Genomic DNA, 19,556 nt, shown 5'->3' on the forward strand with positions numbered 1-19,556 from the left:
TAAGGACAACAAATGTTACAATGAATAATTCTTTTTCCAAACTCCTTCATGAAAGCATTAATATAATACCCCAAATTTGGGATATTATTTACCTGAAAAAAACCATGTTAACAATAAATGGATTTTAATTGAGTATGAATATATAATGGTAAATTCTCCTGTCTCCTGTTAGAGGACTAAGGAGGAATTATTCTTCAACTCTACGGGTGCAAAACCCCCAAGTTCTGGCCTGGATAAAAGTTGCAAGTGAAAGCTGTATTTAGATCTTGTTAAGCCACATAAAAAGAAAAGTTCAATCCTGCTGTATTTATTTTTCTTCAACTCATGAGGACAAGCAGAAAGAAATTAAATTGTTGTTTTAGCTTTAAATTAAATTCAACATGTTATAAATGGTCACAAACCAAAATTATAGCTTCTTGTTGACTAACCACAAAACACAGCTTTTCTTTAGTCAACAGTAAAACATTTGGAACAAGAATTAAACACTCTCATTCAGTGAACAAAAAATGAACAAAGTTGCACAAAGTTGTGCATTTCATTAGAACGTCTTGAATATCAAACTGAAAACATGAAGTGACTACTACTAATAAAGATTCTTCTGTTTAGAGTAAAAAGCACTGAGAAGTTCAGATGAAATTTCTGTGCAATATTAGCTCTGAACACCTGAAGAATGCTGTAACAGAAATTTGGCTATTACAATTCCTACATATTGAAATCAGTATGAGCCTACATTTCTGAAAAAAGAATGGAGAAAACCACTGTGCCTTCATTTTACAAAAATTACAACTTATTACATATACTATGTAACTGTTTTCTAGTCAGCAGAGAGACAAAGGGAAATGTGTATAGAGAATAAAGAAGAATCCTCATGTTCCATGGCATACCTAGTTTACCAAAGTAGTGTTCCTAAAATATCCTGGACGAGATGAGAATTTCTTTGGAACATACCCATGATAAGAGCTGATTTTCTTGGATGAAAACTATCTATTTAAATACTAGCTTCTTGTGACCAAATGGAAGGTCAGAGCTGCACAAGAAATAGAACTGTGACTGCAGACTACAGATGCTACAGACACTGGGAAACCTCTGATGTATTAAGGAATTTCAGGGACAACAGATGGACATGTTTGGATCTGCTGAGCATTCAAGCTTCCCACTGAACTGTTTATTAACTTCAGGACTACAGCAAAAGTCTAACAAAGCAAAAAATCTTACAGGACTTCTCTCGTCTTTCTCAGAGGCAACAGGCACTTTCACAGTTTCATTTCAGGCAGGATAATGGGATGGAAGCCATAATGGAGATGTCACTCAACACAAAAAGTTGAAATCGCTTATTTCTGCTTTGGCCATTAATGCATGCTTAGGGAAACATTTCCAAGTGGAAGTGCTCAATGTATGGAAGAAGTGAGTGTCTCTAACAAGTAAGTTAATGCAGTGTGACATTAAAATAGTTTAAAAGCTAAAAGAACCCACCGACTCTTTTCTGCTCATAGTTTTGCTTTGGGAACGAGAGCGGGAGATGGTGCTGAAAAAGGAATCCTTTTTTGAAGCAGACAAAGGTGGAGATCCTGTAAATTCACGTCCTCCAGACAAGCTCTCTATGCTTGGAGATGAACTGATGTTTTTTGAACTTTGGCCTGTAAAGCAAGTATAAAAAACCAAAACAATTAATCAGTGGGCATTTCCTTTTCCCCACAAATACTTCCTTGTCTTAACTGACATTGACTGAGAGTTACAGACACCCCAACACAGAATGAAATGTTGAAGTGTGTCAGCATGCACTGAGAGATTGAAGGACTGTTCTCACATGGAACTTAATTTCTGTATGAGAGAAGAACACAAAATCTTTGTGTATATGTAGATATATACACAAACATACACTATCTAGTACACACCTGTATATGTATATATATATATATATATATGCAAAATGATGTGTGTATATATATATACATACACAGACTCTCTCTCTCTCTCTGTCTATATATATATATATATATATATATAAATCACCTCATTATATGCACTGTAATATATCCACAGACTGAGGAACTTCATCCCCTGTGTGGCAAAATGAGCAAAGTACCATCTCATAAAAATATTAAAAAAAAATCTGATATCATCAACACTACAATGGAAATAGTTTTTTCCAACTATAAAATTTGGCAAAGAATGCTAACAACAAGAACTTCAGATTCCAAAAGTGGGTTGGACACTGAAGATCTAGATCACAATATTTAGACTTTAAACAGGAAAAAATAGTTTGGAAAAGAACGTTAAGTTCTCATACTTCAAATTTTATGGCCATTTCCACCTAACAGACATTTTGATGAAATCTACTTATTAGTTACTTATTGTCATTTCATGGAGCTTTTGAAAAGAATCCAGTATTGTCCACTATCATAGTGAAGACATCTGGGGAGAAGCCTGGGCTGGTTCACCATGGCAGTGTATGCAACAGGCAGCCTCTGATAAGGCTAGCTTTCTTCTAGTTGAGGCTTACCAAGTGTTTTCAAATATTTAAATTAAAATTTTGTTTTCATTAGTTCCAGGAGGACAAAAAAAAAAAAACCCTCAGTATGCCAGTTTTCATCAACCTTCATTAAGAAAATGTTGCCTTAGGACAGATGCTAGTTTAAAAAAATCTTTTTGTCATGTGTATGATGAAGTCAAGCTAGAATGACTCCATGAAACTGTAGAGTTTTCCACACTGGAAAAAAGTTAAATAGCACATAAAGCTAAAGTACAAGAATTCTCCCTTGTTTGATGGCTCTTGTGATGAGAGGGTTTATGTTTCCCTTTTTCCTTTCTTCTGTTTTTTTGTGTGCTTTCATGTTACCATGTATAGCAATAAGTATGATCCTCTGCAATTAAATAATTCACATTTTCTTAAGGCAATAAATACAGATTTATTTGAAATACACTTTTTACAAGGAGACTGTTAAATGCAAAGAGACTGAACTAGCAAAGAACAAAACATTATGTGTGAATAAACAGACCTTAAATGACAAAAGCCAAGAAAGGATCTGGGTTTAATATTTTGAATATTTCCTAGAAGAAAACACAGATAAATTGCTTCCCATCTTGTCCTTCATTCCCTGTTGCTTTATTCTGCTCACCTCCCCCATAATCCTCCTACATTTTATGCCCTGCTTCTGTGGACCTTCCTGTCTGCCTCCATCTTTTCTTCAGATCCCTCCACACGGCCTCTTCTGCTACTTCTTATCCTAAATTTTCTCTTCACATATTCTTTACTTGCCGCCAACTTCATTCAACTGGATTTTTCTGTTTCTTCACAGTCTTCCTCCAGTCACTTACTACCTACCACCTAGTCTGAGGAGTTTCCTTAAAAGTGCTTGAGACTGAGATCTTACTTAACTTTTGCCTTCCCATTTTATAGAAAAATGGGATATGCATTAATCAGGTATACCGTAAATAATTATGAAGATGAAAAAGGAGAAAACACTGCATGGCAAACAGCAGAAATAATTCACTTGCAAGGAAATTTTTCGAAAATTTGTAATTTTAGGGTAAAATCATGTCACTTAGCAACGTTGTTATCCTTACAGTTGCCTTTATGTAAGAAAAAAGGCTTTTTATGCATTTCATAGTGGCAAATGGAAGTGTGCTTTTGAAGTAGGTAAACTTAAAAATAGTTTTGGAACAGATGGAATCACATATTTTAGCAAATAAAGCATTTATAAAAGTAGTTCACACAGCTAAACAAGAGCAGCCAATATAAATGGTAAACATAAATTAAAAAATCTATTTGGTGGACAAAGTGCAACAGAAAAATATTCATTAAGTATACATCAGATTAAATAGTCTCTCTTGACCATCCTAGTAATAAGAAGATATACTCCCTATAGAGTGAAGATTAAAAAAACAAACAAAAGAAGTTAAACAATGAGCCATGTGTATTTTTCACATACTCTTCACTGTATGGCCTGGATGTAACACAATTCACCTGCAAATAAGCAGATTATGTGATAAAAAACCACAGATAATATTGAGAGAAGAGCACTTTAAATGTATTTGAAGATGAAATATGAACATGAAATAATACAGCTTGGTAAAACAAGGGAAAAAATTATATGTGAGAATTTTTTTTCTATATTTTGTCTTTCAGCTCTAAGGAAAAAAGTGTTGAAAACATAGTAAGAAACTGAAAAGACCGAGAAGTGTCCTCATGGCCGTTGCAAACAGTTAATTTCAAAAGATGGATCACAGTTCACAGGAACAGAATATGCAACTACTTGCATAACCAAACAAGATTTTGTGGACTGAATAATACAAGTGTCCTAAAAGGGAATTTGCTCAAGTAACACTAAGAGCTTTGAACAATCTGGTTTTTATGGCCTATAAATTATATAAAGAAAATAAAAAATAAGAGCAATACAAGATCTACTTAAACTAAGACAGAGATACAGCAAACCAGAAGTGATAAAAATACTGTATCTGTATGTTTGATACCCAAGTAAAAATATCCTTCTGCATGAATAAGCAAATCCAGGGAAATTACTACTAGGAAACAATATTTTTTTATTCTGCATCCAACCCTGTGATCATTGCTGTGACATAGATTATTTGGGGATATAATTGAGAATTAAGACAGAAAGAACAGCACTTATGAATAATTATAGTGTGCAGCAACTCATAAAGCAGGATCCTTGGACTGTGATAGGCTTTTCTAATTTCCAGAGGAGTCATTGTTTTTACAACTGTAAATAAGAAAGCTGAAAGACAGATCACACCAATCATACGTGTTTTCCCTAATGTCAAAAAAAAAAAAAAAAAAAAAAGAAAAAAGAAAAAAGGAAAAAGAAAAAAGACATCCATGATTTTCCCAACACAGCAAAGTAATGAATCACAGAATATTCTAACTTGGAAGGGACCCACAAGGATCATCGAGTCCAACGCTTAAGGAAGCTGCTGCAACAACATTTAACTGAGTCACCACGTTGCTTCTGAAGTCCTTCAGATGTATGAAGTCCTTCAGTCCTTCCTTCATGTATGCACCGAGGCATTAACAACCCTCATATAACTTTGGAAACAACACTGTAGTAACAACACACAGATTTTAGGATCTCAGGGCAATGACACAAATGCCATTTGTACCTTCCCTGTTCTGTGTCTCACTGATTTTACATCTTTTTTAATGTGCAGTGTGGTACATTCTGCTCACTCAATAGCTTGACAAGAAGGTAATGGGACAGAGTTTCTAATTTTGGATTACTCCTCAAAAAAAAAAACAAAAACAAACAAAAAAAAAAGGTGGAAAAATAAAAAAGAAGTCTTACCCTTCATGTAGAATCAAAATGCATAAAGATTGTAATAAAGTACAGTTAATAACTAAACTCGTGTCCTTCTTTAGCAGCCTAATCAAGAGCCTGAGAACACCACTGAATCAAAACTCTCATTTTTGTCTGCTCATTCTGCCAATATCAGAGAAATATATTGTGGTTCCTTAAAAAAGACATTAGAGAAATCTAATCTCTGAGCATCTAAGCATATACCAGAAGGTCCTAAATCCTATACAAAACAGGCTGAAGAAACCCCATAAACATGGCAATCAAATACATGCTTATGAAGTACATAGAACAAATATGTAAGGATCCCTGACGTACGCAGTAGTCAAAATACATTACTGTGCAGGATGTCTCAAATATATATATATATATATATATATATATATATATATATATACATATATATACATATATATATGTATATATGTATGTATGCACTCTAAAATGCATAAATAGTTCACAGTAATGATTGAGCACAGTAATGATGCACAGGATTTCACACACTAAAAATACATCCATTTCTGAGGCAAAAAGGAGCAATGTTATCTCCATGGGCTGGCTTCTAAGTGGCTCACTTCTTGCCTGTTGTTAATGATAGTGGGACTCACCCCAGGGTGAGAAATACTCTGCCTCAAAACCATTCAGAAAACACACAAGATGGGCAGTGGAAAAAGGGACCAACCTGTTGGTATTGTGGAGACCTCCCATGTCTTGCAAAGAATGGTAATTTAAATTAAATGTGATCAATAATTAGGCTGTATAATAAAGTAAAACGTGATGGCAAGGAGGAGAAGACTAACAATGAAAGGAAAGTGAGCTTCAGGTCTTACTAAGTTTGAGTTAAGTTATGGGGGATATAGCCAGGAACTGTGGAGGTCCCTGCTAAAATGTATGAAAAATCAGAGGAAGATGCAAAAAAGACATACAAAACTGATGGCTCATTCTGTTTGGTCCCTACAGAGGAAAAGAATAGTTTTCATAGTTATAAGGAGAGCAAGGAAAAAGATACCAAGAAGAACAGAAGTTATGGTGCCATATATAATTCAAAACCATTCAGATCCTCTCATCTGTCTGTATTCACCATAGTGAGGATGTAGGGTATTAAAATTTGCAAAAAGAATGAGATGAGTTTTATAAAACTTTTCAGATAAATTAGTTTCCCTTTTTCTCCTACACTGAAATTGGAACAAAGGCTTCCAGCACTTTTAAAATTCACTCAAACCACCTCATCACACAAATCCATATACTTTTTATTTCAGCCAAGGCAGGTAAGCTCCCTTTTAGTCAAGTGCATCACAGTAGATATTTGGCCCAAAATACCTGCCTCAAATATAACAAGAGGGAAGCAATGCAGCTAAAAGGGACAATGATGGTGGAACTGGCCCCCATGACAGAGTGGGAAATGGGCTACAAAGTGCAAGAGCATAAAGGTTTGTAGCACAGACGGATGCTGACGCAGAGCGGATGGCAGTGAAGAGACGCAGACACACTGAGACACACACACGCATGCACACACACGCACAGACAGGCACACGGACACACACATGCCCAAGACATACAGCGACATAGACAGACACACATGCAGACACACAGAGGCACACACACAGACACACACACAGGCACACAGACACAGACACAGACACAGACACACCTACACACACAGACACACACATACAGTCACATAGACACAAGCAGACACACACACAGACACACACACAGACACACAGACAGACACAGAGAGCGGTCGGCCGGGACGCGGAGAGCCGAGCTCTCTGCCGGCACAACAGCGGCGCTCGGTGGAGGGACAGTGGCAGCGACGGCGGGCGCCGCCCGGGCCTACCTGTGGTGGCCGGGGTGTGCTGCTGGGCCTGGGCCGGCCCCGGCGGCGCCGCCTCGCCCGCCTCGCCTGGCAAACAAACAACAGCGTTAGCGCGGCCCCGCCGCTGCAGCTCGGCCGAGGGAAGAGCCGCAGCTTTGGGGGGTTCAGCCGGAGCACCCTGCTTTGAACAGAAAGGACATGGTGAGAGAGCGCTGTGGGGACAGGCAAAAGGAAACGGGAAGGTTGGATAACCAGTTGTCACAGGCTGCAGAACCCCAGTGCTTTTAAGTGATGATTTAGATCAAAATGTAAACTTAACTGAAGAGTCAAAGCCCTTTTGTCGCTGGCACTTTACAGAGACAGTGTCATTCTGCTGTTTGGGAGCTTCATAGAATGGCTGAGGTTGGAAGACCACTGGCCCAAGCCCCTTGCTCAAGCAGGGTCCCCAAGGGCACATTACTCAGGATTGTGTGGCTTTTGATGGCTTTTGAGTATCTCCAGGAAAGGGGACTCCACAGCTCCTCTGGGCACTCTATTCCAAGGCACAGTCACTTGCACAGTAAGGAAGTTCTTCCTCGTATTCAGGTAAAATTTCCTGTGCATCAGTTTCTGCCCATTGCCTTTTGTTCTACTGCTTGGCACCACCGAGAAGCAGCTGTCTCCACCGTCTTCACACCTCCCTTTAGATATTATCCCCTCTCCTCTTCTTGAGGCCAAACAGTTCCAGCTCCTTCAGCCTTTCCTTGTGAGGTGCTCCAGTCCCCTAATCTTTTTTGGAGCCCTCCACAGTACTCACTCCATGTCTCTCTTACACTGAGGAGCTCAGAAGTTGTATCCTTACTGCCAAAAAATTTCATACTTGTCTAATAATATGTGTATTTCTATGTTTTCAAAAAGGAAAAAAAAAACAAACCTATTTGTCAATCCGTGTTTTATTCCTTTAATTTGTACTCAGTTCTACTATTAATAAGGACAATTTCTTTATCCATATGAAAAGCATACTCATTTTCTAGAGATAAATAAATAATTTGAAATCATTATTTAACTTTATAAATAATTCTAAATTGGAGGATCATTTCTTTAGGGCATACGTGTTGACTGTGGAAATTCTGTGTGTTACAACAAATACCACAGTAGTATCAACTCATAAAAACAATGAGTAGCCTGGAAACTCTTTAAATACATTTTTGGCAGAACTTTGTCTTTTAACTGATCGTCTAATGTGTCCTTGTGATAAAGCTGCATTCAAATCAAAAACCTTTTGGTTTCACCGTGAAATGATCTAGAAGGAAAACTGTATCCGGCACTATCAGGGAAGAAGAGAAAGAAAAATGCTTTTTTTTTCTTGGCAATACACTGCCATTTGGTAATCAAAGAATATCCAGTTTCTGAATGATGAAGGATCCACTGGAACACACAGGGCAACGACTGTACTTTTTTCCCATTTTTTTTTCTATTATCAATTTTTTTATCTTTCAAAATAACCACCTCAACTGAAGATCCAATAAACTCAATATATGAATTCAACTTTTGTGCCAATGAATTACTTCACTGTGCAAGATCAAGAGAATGTTTTAATCCCTCTTCTGTTAGCAGGCTACCTTGCATAAGTAATCAGTAATGATATCCGATCTTCTCCTGTGCTGAGGACAGGCTGAATGAGACTAATATATTATTAGGAGGAACTGAATTTCCAATTAGATGTCAGGATACTTCGTTCAGCTGTGATTTGTAATGCTGAAGACTCATCTGGAATTACAGGCCTGCAATTACGGTTGTGTTTTTTTTTTTTTTCCCAGTCTGTCGTTTTCCCATTTCCATTATCTAAATTTTATGCATTTTTTTCTTACAGAAATTCAGCAAGTACCAAAACTTTGGAGTGAGAAATAATTACAACTGATTATGTAACCCAGTCATCCCTCATCTAGAGTACAGCAGCATGAATGTTAGCTGGTTTGTGAGTGGTAACTCTGTTGAAACAGAGCTGTTAAAGCTGGGATAGGATTATTTTGACAGTCCTGCAAGGTATTTTGTTACCAAGGACTTCTTCACAAAGTAGATCAGCCAATTAATTTAATCTCTTCAAACGTATAAATCTCTGTATTAATTTAAATTATCAGCACTACTTGAGCATTCAAAACCTGAAAAGATCAGTAAGAGAAGAATGGATGACTTATTTTATGGCTTGATGCCTGTTAGATTTACAGCCCTTTGGCTTGTTATACTGTCCAACTGAACATCTGTGAGTATTACATCAGCTGGAAGTGCAAATGTCTTTCAATTTAAATCCCAAATCCATGTCTCTGCCTACCTCAGCTAAATAACCAGGCTCCAGGAGGCTGAGGAGAGCTGAACACACGGCAAAGAACAAGAACAGGAGACAATTAGTGACAGCTAGTTAGTAATTTGGGAGCCTTGTATTTCCAAACCATGCCAAATAGTTTTTAGATACTCAAAACCTACAGTAGAATCCAGAGCTAGGAAAAAGCCAGTGAAGTAGAAGCTAAAAAGTTCAGCACAAACATGAGTGGAACAAGAGCTTCTGAGAATATGAATATATTTTAAATCCTAAATCTCAATGCCTGGGATAGAAGCAGTGGCAGCTTCTCATAGCAGTGGAGAGTGCCCTCATTCACTGGATTTGCTGTTCAGCTCTTTCTTGAGGTGGTGTTACTGTCCTCCACAGAACAGAAAAGACTTGCTCTTGCTTTTAAGGTGTGAGGAAGCTTGTGCTGTTTACAAAGGTCACTGCAGCAAGCTTCAATTTTTAGCACGTCTCCTCCATGGTGTCATTTCAAATAGGAATTTTTTGCTGAACATGTAAACTTACTTCAGAGAGAATTCACTGGGGAGCCTCTAAAATACTTTTTATTTCCTTTTGTTATTTTTTTGTGTCTCTTTAAAAATACAAAGTATGGCACTTGCAAACATAGCTGCCATAATTTGAAATTTCTATACAGTTATAGGCAAAATACTTAAAACTGTACAGGTCTGGAACAACAAGCATGACACTAATACATAAAACAAAACTCTGTCATCTGAACCTATTAAAAATAGTATATTTATATTTTGTTGCCCATAAATTACTTCTGGAAAGGCTGTACCAAATATGGATAGACAGAACACACTTAAGAAGCTGCAGTATGTTTTTTCCTCTTGCTATGAAAATGCTTTGTGCCCTACATCATACATTCTTCATAACTTTACCAAATCTCCATATTCATGTTGATAGAGCAATATGAACACAGCTTGTACATGACAATGACCAAACATAGCTAAAATTTTTTATTCTGATTCTTGTATGGAAAGTATCAGGTGCATTTCCCGATGATATATGTTAATTGCCCCATACAACAGGCCATCCTTTAGCAGCCACATCAAGATTAAGCTACAATCAATTCCATCTATAGAAGTTTTTTTCAAATTGTGAGCTTTTACTACATTAAGCAGTGAAAGAAAACAGCTACCCAAGGACCACTTTTACTCAGAAGGGGAAAAGAGAATAATGTGATAAGAGAAAAACTCTTATCAGCTCTTAATGTGATAAGGAAAACTCTTAAAAAAGCAAAGAAAAGGTCTCTCTGAAACAGTGTAAATAATTTTGTTCCACAGCTAATTTTGCTTCCAGTGTTGTGAACAGGATTTGTATCAAAGCTTTAGTGCCCTTCAGTTTCACCTCTGTACTGTAAAAGCCTTGCTGGAGCAAGTTTTGAGATTCTTCTCTAGCTAAGAGAAGCCTCATATCTGGATTTTGCCAAGCAGCTGCAGTGGCCCTTACAGAAGTGCCTGTATGTGTCTGCTCCAAAAGAACAGCTGTACCTTTCAGTTCAGCTCCCTCAGTGTCTGCTGGGGATGCCATGCATCATGAAGGGTCTTGGGACCCATAAGGGTGCCACAGCAAAGAGAGAGAACACAACTTCATCTATGAAGTGTTACTTCCCTTCTTTTACACTTTCAAATCTGGTGGGAAAAAAAAAAAAAGATGCAATTCTATGCAAAGGTTCAGGGCAACCAGCATCAGCCCTCAAGCTCATAACCATGACACTGGATGAGTTGTTAAATCAGCAGGTACTGTTTTGCTCTACATACTCCTTGAAAAGCACATACTGCCATTGGCTGGCTGAAGATGAAAAGCAGTAACCTACCTTGAGCGTGGCAGAGTATAGCAAACAACTATCATAGCTGAGCTTGTGAGTTTGTTGTTTGAATAAGCTGTCCTCAAGAAATATAAAAAGAAAGGCTTAAGAAAAAGACGCAGTGTTTACTAAATTAAGTGCAGAGGGTCATTACAAATTATTAAAAGACAAGTTAATCTTACGGCTTAAATAAGTTCCACACATTCTAAAGGGAATAAGAATTTCTTTATTAAGAATTACTCTCTAACTTCCTTCACTTATTATTATGTATTTAGCTAATACTGTTATGCATGCATTTTTTTTCAATAACCTGAAAAAAACATGTATGAAATTAGTCTTCCAGTTAAAAAAAGGTTGCATCTAAAAATCTCAAAAATTAATTGGTTCATGTTTCATATGGTAATGATTAAGTTTGTTGGCCTGTCTGATGCAGTTTCTGGTTCATATATTTTTAGAAGTTCTAACTTCTTACAGTATTGGTACATTCTTGAGATAAGATCTAATTCTGTATTGCACTGCAACTATGCTGTTGTACTTGGCATAAGCATCCTGCCTAACAAAATATTTTTTTGCTGTTTCCTCCAAATATATACACAGTGATATAAAAATCACCAGAAGAAAGAACTTTCTTCAGCAATGAAGATGTACAACAAAGCTTCTCTCAGTCACGGTGCTACCACATGTTTCCCCTTTACCTTTGCCCAGCTGAACTGGCATGCTTTCAGACTTCATCATCCTCTGCTGCTGTGACTGGTGGTGGTGCTGCTGGTGCTGGTGGTGGTGCTGCTGGTGCTGAGGGGCTTCCACTGTGCTCCTGCTTGGCATTGAAGAGGGAGGGAAGCTGCTCCCGCCGGCAGGAGTGCCCACTGCCCCACCCGAAGCCATGGCCGGAGCAATGAGCTTTCGGCCAAAATTCAGTAAGCTGTTAGAGACTTTGTTTATGTTCAGAGGAGTGGCTTTAGCACTGGCACTGAGAAAAAAAAGAGGAGAAATCATTGCATCATTGCCAATGGTTTGGACAGGCACAACCATACAAGCATCGTTCTTCAAAACTCAGAGATAAAAATCCAAGATTTGAACATCATAAAGAAGGTGTTTTACTACAGTTGCACTGGAATACACACAGAGACCACAGGGACTGGGTGTGGTATGAATTTTTCCCAACCAGAAGTGGACAATTTTTTTTCATCCTTCTCCCTGAAAAATGCAGACTAACCCCAAACAAAGTGAGTTTGTAGCAATTTTCTTAATTTGCCTTCCTAAATTAAAAAAAAAAGGAAAAAAAGAGTGACAAAAAGCAATCCAGACTCCACAGAATCTAAAACTGTATAAAATTGAACTTCTGCATTTATTTGAGGACTGCTTTAATATTTATTTCTGTTAGATTAAATTCTCTCCAATGTTTAAAATTACTCAACCCCAAACATTTCTTTCAGCAAGCAAAGCTAACACTAGACTGTCCTTTCAGGCTGGCAGAGCTAGATGTCTCTTGCTCTGAGTTCACCTTCTGCACAGCCCAATCATTTCAAGCCAAGCACTTTTTAACAGGAATCCTGATTTCTAAAGTGATTTTGCTGAAGGAACTGCTTCAGGGTATAACACATATACTGAATCACAATCCTTATAATTGTTACTTTTTATTTTTAACTACAGTGGCTATTTAATTCACTTCAGTTATATGCAACATTAAGAATGAGGAAATTGTCAAACCATTTAATGTGTCTAAAATAAAGAGGCAAAGAACCTTTTAATTCCCAGTGGAAGTGTTCATATAACCCACAGATTAGCAAAGCCATTCCTATTTGTTCATGCAGTAATTCCCTGCCTTATATAATTAATGCTTGAAATACCCTTCACAGAAATATATCACAACCACAAAGACCTTTTCACTCCTGAGGTTTTATTTTACTGATCTGTACTTCCATGATATAAATAGCTGTCCTTTAAAAACATGAAGAAATGTAATTAAAACCAACACAATCATTGTACTGGGGAAAAATACTTTAAAATGTTTTGGGGAAGCTGAACTAAAAATAAACGACAAATGAATTAATACGGGTAATTTGTAACTTCTGCGGACACCTGGAAGAGTAATTTTGATTTTGCTCTTCCTCTAATTTCTCTATTTGTCTCCAGAGATGGGGTTTTTTTTAGAATACAGAATACAAACATGCACACACATATAGAGCACATCCAGAAAATAACAACAGCTGAGTTGTTTAGAATCAGAATAGATACTCAGAATAGATAAAGAGCTGTCAGAAGGAAGTATGAGAGCCTGCACACTCACAAGATACACCCCAAGCTGTATGGGGTGCTTCTGCCATATACTGGTGATGAAGAAACATGAATCTAGAATTTTTTAGGAGGAACAGCAGTACAGAGACTGGGACCAAGTGTTGCTTCCCAATTTATGGAAGCTGGGAAAGAATGATTGCTTAATAATAATTACAGGATGTTTCTGTGTCTCCCGATTTTATTGATTGCCACTGGTGTTACAAAAAGTCCTTCCACAGTCATCTGAGAGTGAATGACAAAGTCACTATGAGGAAAGCATCTGCAGAACTATAAAATACTATTGCAGGAGATCCAGATCGTTTCAAAAGCAAACTGAGTAGCTGTGAGACTGAAGTGTTAATGGTGAGTGACTCAAACAATCACTGATGTGCAAAAGCTTCAGGTGCTTTGCTGAGGCCAGGTTTGCACCCCCCAGCTGAAGGGAAGGAGGAGGAGTTTTTGGATGTTTGGTGGATCTTGGTTGAGAAGCAGAAGTCTGCTGATCCTGACCTTGAAAGAAATCGAGACAGCCATGCACTTGCTCCATGCAGTGCCTGCACCGAGTGATTCAAGGATTGCTGGTGTATTACATTGCTGGATCTTTGCTGCAGCACAAAATGGAATTTTTGAAGTTATACCTGATTTGGTTCCACTAACAGCTGCAACACCCACCACTGCAAACTCAATAGCTACAATATAAGCACCTGTGTGATTGAGCATTGACGGGGTGGTTTCAAAGTCCCCTTCTAATTTTTCTGCCTGGGTGGTGAAGGAGCCAACACAGAGTCATGGCTTCCAGTTTACTTCAGGCAATTGGATGCCAATACTGTGCCTTTATGCGTTGCTTAGCTGGCACAGGCTTGGAAGGGAGGGCAATACACCTTTAACAGCCTCCTGCAAGGGGTATGAACATTCCCCACCATTGCTCAGGCTGCGCAATGAACAGTCTCACTCTCTCTGGAAATGAGATTAATTGAAGGAGATCCCCCTGAAAAGGTGGGGAAAGCAACAACAGCAGTGTGAAAAGCACTCCATGAGACTGAAGTTGAGATTCCACCTGAGAAATATCTTAAGTCCAAGCTGTTAAACAACTTTAGCCACTCCTTAGTAGCGAAGGATGCCAGCACACTCCCACTGAAGATCAAAGGACATGAGTCACCCCACTAAGGAGTCCAACACTTTGGTCCCCTCAAAGCCCCCCCAGAACCTGGATTTACCAGATTAACCAGTTCTGAGTGAGGACTGGCCACTGGATGGAGTGGATTTATATGTGAAGGCTCACAGAAACAGCCAGGGAGATTTGATAATCACTTTTCCCTTGGGCCCTTTTAAATATTTGATTATTTTTGTGATGGATACAGGAGCACAAATGTCAGCATTTCAAACTGAAGTTGCTGCTCTAGCAAATTATGCCAGACAAGAAAAGAAGTTGGGTACATGAATCAACACTCAATGGACTGCTTCTTTTTAATAATCTGCCTGTAGTAGGCTTAGTTTTCTCTTTTCTTTTATAGGAATCTGCTAATAGATGAAGTCAAGCTGAATGGGAGCTCAGTTATCAACAGTTGCAATAAATCTCATTATACTGCCAGTTTTAGGGGTCATACTAGTAATATGGCTGAGATTCAGAACCCAAACTTTAGTACATTTTTTCTCTCTGTTTACTGAAAACAATCACTAAAGTTGGAGTTTGGGGTGGTACATATCACTTACTCACCTGAAACATTCACTTAGAAGGAAGATAATGGCTTGCACATTGAGTCCTAAGTTTACATTGTCTCTAAATCTAGAACCTTAACAATCACTAAAAAAGCCCCTTGACTTTGCACAAAAAATTATATTTACTGAAAGTAAGTGATTTACACTAACAGGCCATCTGAGCAACAAAGCCACTGGACACTTTGAGCTTCATGTATCATTGGAATTGTGATAATACACAGATGCGGGAAACAAAGCTTATACAGAGGTTTGTGTATTTGTGTCCAGCAGCTTGTTTCTCTCTTGTTTCTTTATTTTTCAGCTATATTTTGCTTAATAAAAAGGTGTCAGTTTTTCTTCTACACTGTTTGATTTGCTGGTTTGACATATATCTACACTAGGACAAATTAGTTTGATTTTTCAGATGGTTGGAAAGATACTTTTTGAAAAAAACTTCATTTTACAGGAACAACAAACATAAACAATTGCCAAGTCTTTATGTCTGAAACATTATTTTTAGAAATGCTTCCAACAGTAAAATGCAAGAATATTTTAGAACTACATGACAACTAGAAAGGATAGTTATCACAGCTCCTAATAACCTGTGGTGTGATTCGGCTGTGCTATGAACTGCCACTGCTAATGATCAGCTCAGAACATATATAAATTAATGAAAAATAAAAAATGATGCTATCTATCTAAGTATCTTTTTAAGAGGTGGTTTTAAAAATGCATTGTGAAGTAAAATATGTGCAATTTCTCTGAATTACAGCTTCAGAAAATGAACAATAGTGAGGTGTTACATCTCTGGAGGACTTACATTAAAAGTGAGCTGAAGTTCAGTAAAATAAGAACAATGTGTCTATTTCTTACCATTTAAATGTCTGATATATTAATGCAAAGGATGATTACAGCCATCAAACGTGGATCAATCTACATTTTAGCCATCTAAATGTACCAGACATGCACAACAATTACAAGAAAAATACTGATTGATTTACATTGTAGAGTTATCAGCAGATGCATTTAAAAGTAAGGCATCAGTTTAAAAATATGAGTATCAAAGAGACATGAATTCCATCCACGAAGCAAACAATTTTGTTTTATCACAATAAGCATCATTGACCTTGACTGTGAATGGTGTATTTTTAAACTAGCAGTAGGAAGATGATTCAATCTCTGCAGTTTTCTGCTAAGATGGAAATGCTTTGTTTTAAGCAGGCCTTATTCAAAGGCATTTCTCTTTTCAGTGAGTAATCATTACAAGAGATGAGAGACAAATAGATGAATATGACTGATTAAAACGTTTTATATGTGATAAAATAAGCAATATATATTGGAGATTTGTCAAGGTATTTTAAACATATCACTGAGCCTGTGGAATTAAAGATGAAATAGACCTGGTAGTTGATTTAACCCATCTCTGCTCACTGCAGAAACATTTTCTAATGTTACATCTTCCAGTTCTCTCCCTAGTCCAATCTTAAACAGCTTTACCACATTTGACCTACTCTAAGCATTCCTGTCTTGAGATGAATTTATCCCAGATTTTCTTCTATCTGAATGATTCTAAACAACTTCCTATCTCATTTGGTGTGTAGTCTGAGTATATGTGTGCAATTAATTTATATTCCTACATAGATTTAGTCACTTTTTTCTTCTTGCAATTTAGGTTTCCGGCAGGTGTCATTCTTGTTTGGGCTTTATGATTTACTTGTTTTTTCAAAATCCTTGAAATCTTTCTTTTTGAAACTTCAAACAACTTATTTTTCCAGTTTAGGTAACACTGCAGATAGTTTTTCAAAAGAATAAGTAAAAACATTAAGAAAATGCAATAAAATGCAGTAATTTTTGACAGTTGTCCTCAGCTTTAAAGCCTGATTTATAAAAAAAAAGATGGTTTTGCAGTCACTCTACTTAACTTTAATTTCTCCTTCTTTGTCCCTTTCTAAAACCTTCTCGGATGACTCCATTTTAATTTTAGTTGGCTTTTAATGTAGCTGATTTCAACAGAATGTGACAGACACAAAAGTCTAAAAGCCAGCAAGTTCCCATGAATCAGCAGGCAGAGGATACTGCTGGGGCCACATGCAACCCAAGAAAGTGCCTGTGACAACTGAAGCATTATGCCTCATGCTGGACTCACCTGCAGCCACCAGCCATTGGCACCCACCTTGTGGCCACCCAAGTAACATAGCCTTAATGAGGAATTTTGGCATTATTGATACAATCACTTCTAAAAGATGGGAGGTAAAGTTTGTAAAAATTACTTCAAACTAGATTTACATTCATTTAACTTAGCTTCTGGTACATGGATACTTCCAATTGCAATTAGGTGCATTATCAGAATTAGTTCAGCTACAGAACTCACACTGGCAATGTTTTACTCTGTTCTTAGGATACATGTCACTGTGTAAAAGTGTCCTCAGCCTCCCTTAAAATTATTCCAGCGAGTGACTGCAACACTACAAGTAAAAACTAAAATTTTTAAATTTAATAATAGTCAAGGGACAGATTTGAAATAAACGCTTCTATAATAACGCTTATGTAATTCCTGTTTAGGATAAATGTGACTTCTGAAACATTTTGTTTATGTAAGGTCTTAGTTTGGTGAACATATATTTAGAAATAGCTTACCGGGTTTTGTTCATCAAGTCTGCTCCACGTGCTTTGTAATAATCTAAATTTTGTTGGAACTGGTGAGTCACTGGTCTTGGATTTCGCTAAAAAATAAAAGAGTACTTCATTGTAATTTTCTGGGAGATTTTAAGCAGAGACATGAAATACATTCATTAAAGAGGATTAGAAACTTACAGAAAAATTTCTTTTCCTGAGGTCTTGGTTTTTCAAGGCAGTAAAGTCATTTACATTAAAGTGAAGACTTAAAATACTTAACATAATACCAAATTCTACCTGTAAGTTCATTCCATACTCACAGAAATCAGTATTCTTCCACATGGTGATGAGGCTGTTTGCTGTAGTGGTAGCATTCCTAATTAAATCAATAATTCTTGGACAAGAACAGATACTGATATGATTTCTTTCTGCAGGTCAGGTATGAAATTTGACTACCTCCAAGCTAAAGTGCTATGCTTTTAAAGAAAATGGCAATAGTACGGAGAAACTATAGCAATTATTTTTAACTGAATACATCACTAGCTGTATCCCTGTTAGGCAAAGAATTAATTTTAGTGAGACAACCTGAACAATCCCACTAGATGGCACACAGAGCCCATTTTTCCTCTCTAAATTTCACCGTACTGAAAACTGAGGCCATGAATAAAGAACTGTTGTCCTATAATGAAGTGTATATAATTAATATTGAAACCAGAATCCACTTGTTATTCTCCACTTCTGATATAATGAAACTCTTTCATGGAATATGCTGCCTTCAGTAGTCCTGAAATCATCCTTTTGGGATCTAAGAATCCACTGAACATTAAGCATAGACTGCAGTATATGCATAAAGTATCTTGATCGAATACATGCATCCTCCTAAAGGACACTATTTGGAGGGGCAACTAAATATTTTTAAGTAAAAAAATTTGCATGCAGATGAAAACGAAATAACAGAGCGGTACAGAGAGGCTCTTTAAAAAAAAATATATATATATATAATGAGAAGTGGCTTAAATAATTTCTAGTGCAAGAGAAAATGGTAAAGTGGTAAAAAATTTCTGCATAGTGACCTGATATATTGCATAAAAGAGATGTAAATACTTTCTAAGTGCTTGCTACAAAGGTTTAATAATTTTTTGGCTGTTGCCTTATATTCTGTAAGTCCTGCTAGTAGTAAATACAGTTTTAGTGAACCTTGTATTGACCTTTCCAAAACTGTTGCTCACAGGTGAGAGGACATTATATTTTTGAAAGTCAGTCTTCAGGTGTTTCAGTTTCACATGGTATATTTGCTCTTCAGATTTCATTACAGACTGGAGTATCTGCAGTCTTATCCTCTCATTTTCCACGTACCTACAGATAGCCCACCTTCCTTCAAAATCTTGTTTCTGGAGGAGGATACAGCACTTGAATTTCAAAGACCAAAACATTGCATGAGCATAAAAGGAGGGAAGAAAATTTATAGAATTGGTAGATACCAAAGGCCAGGGTGATTTCTGGAAGCATATTTAAGGGTGGGAATTTCCAGATTGTTTCCTGCAGTTAGATTTAATCTTGTATGAAATGTCTCATTTCTTTGGAAACACAATAAACATTTTAAACATATATGTTTGTAATGTTCATTAAAAATGAAGTGACTAAAAGCTATTAGATAAACATTAAAAAAATTCTCATCTATCCTACCACCCACACTGTAAT

At 37.0% G+C, this 19,556-nt stretch overlaps 1 protein-coding gene across 6 annotated transcripts in view; it reads right to left on the reverse strand.

Moving 5' to 3' along the window:
* The window catches only part of TBC1D5 (TBC1 domain family member 5), a 317,972-nt gene that overhangs the window by 40,773 nt on the left and 257,643 nt on the right, over positions 1-19,556 (reverse strand). For all 6 annotated transcript variants that reach the window (XM_053978144.1, XM_053978285.1, XM_053978212.1 and 3 more), the window contains 3 exons: positions 17,877-17,962; positions 11,960-12,234; positions 1,474-1,637 (listed from right to left, as the gene is read on the reverse strand). In XM_053978144.1, coding sequence (XP_053834119.1) covers positions 1,474-1,637; positions 11,960-12,234; positions 17,877-17,962 — 525 coding nt within the window. The remainder of the gene's footprint in view (positions 1-1,473; positions 1,638-11,959; positions 12,235-17,876; positions 17,963-19,556) is intronic.

This window comes from Vidua macroura, chromosome 1 (genome assembly GCF_024509145.1).
Source record: "Vidua macroura isolate BioBank_ID:100142 chromosome 1, ASM2450914v1, whole genome shotgun sequence".
Classification (NCBI taxonomy): domain Eukaryota; kingdom Metazoa; phylum Chordata; class Aves; order Passeriformes; family Viduidae; genus Vidua; species Vidua macroura.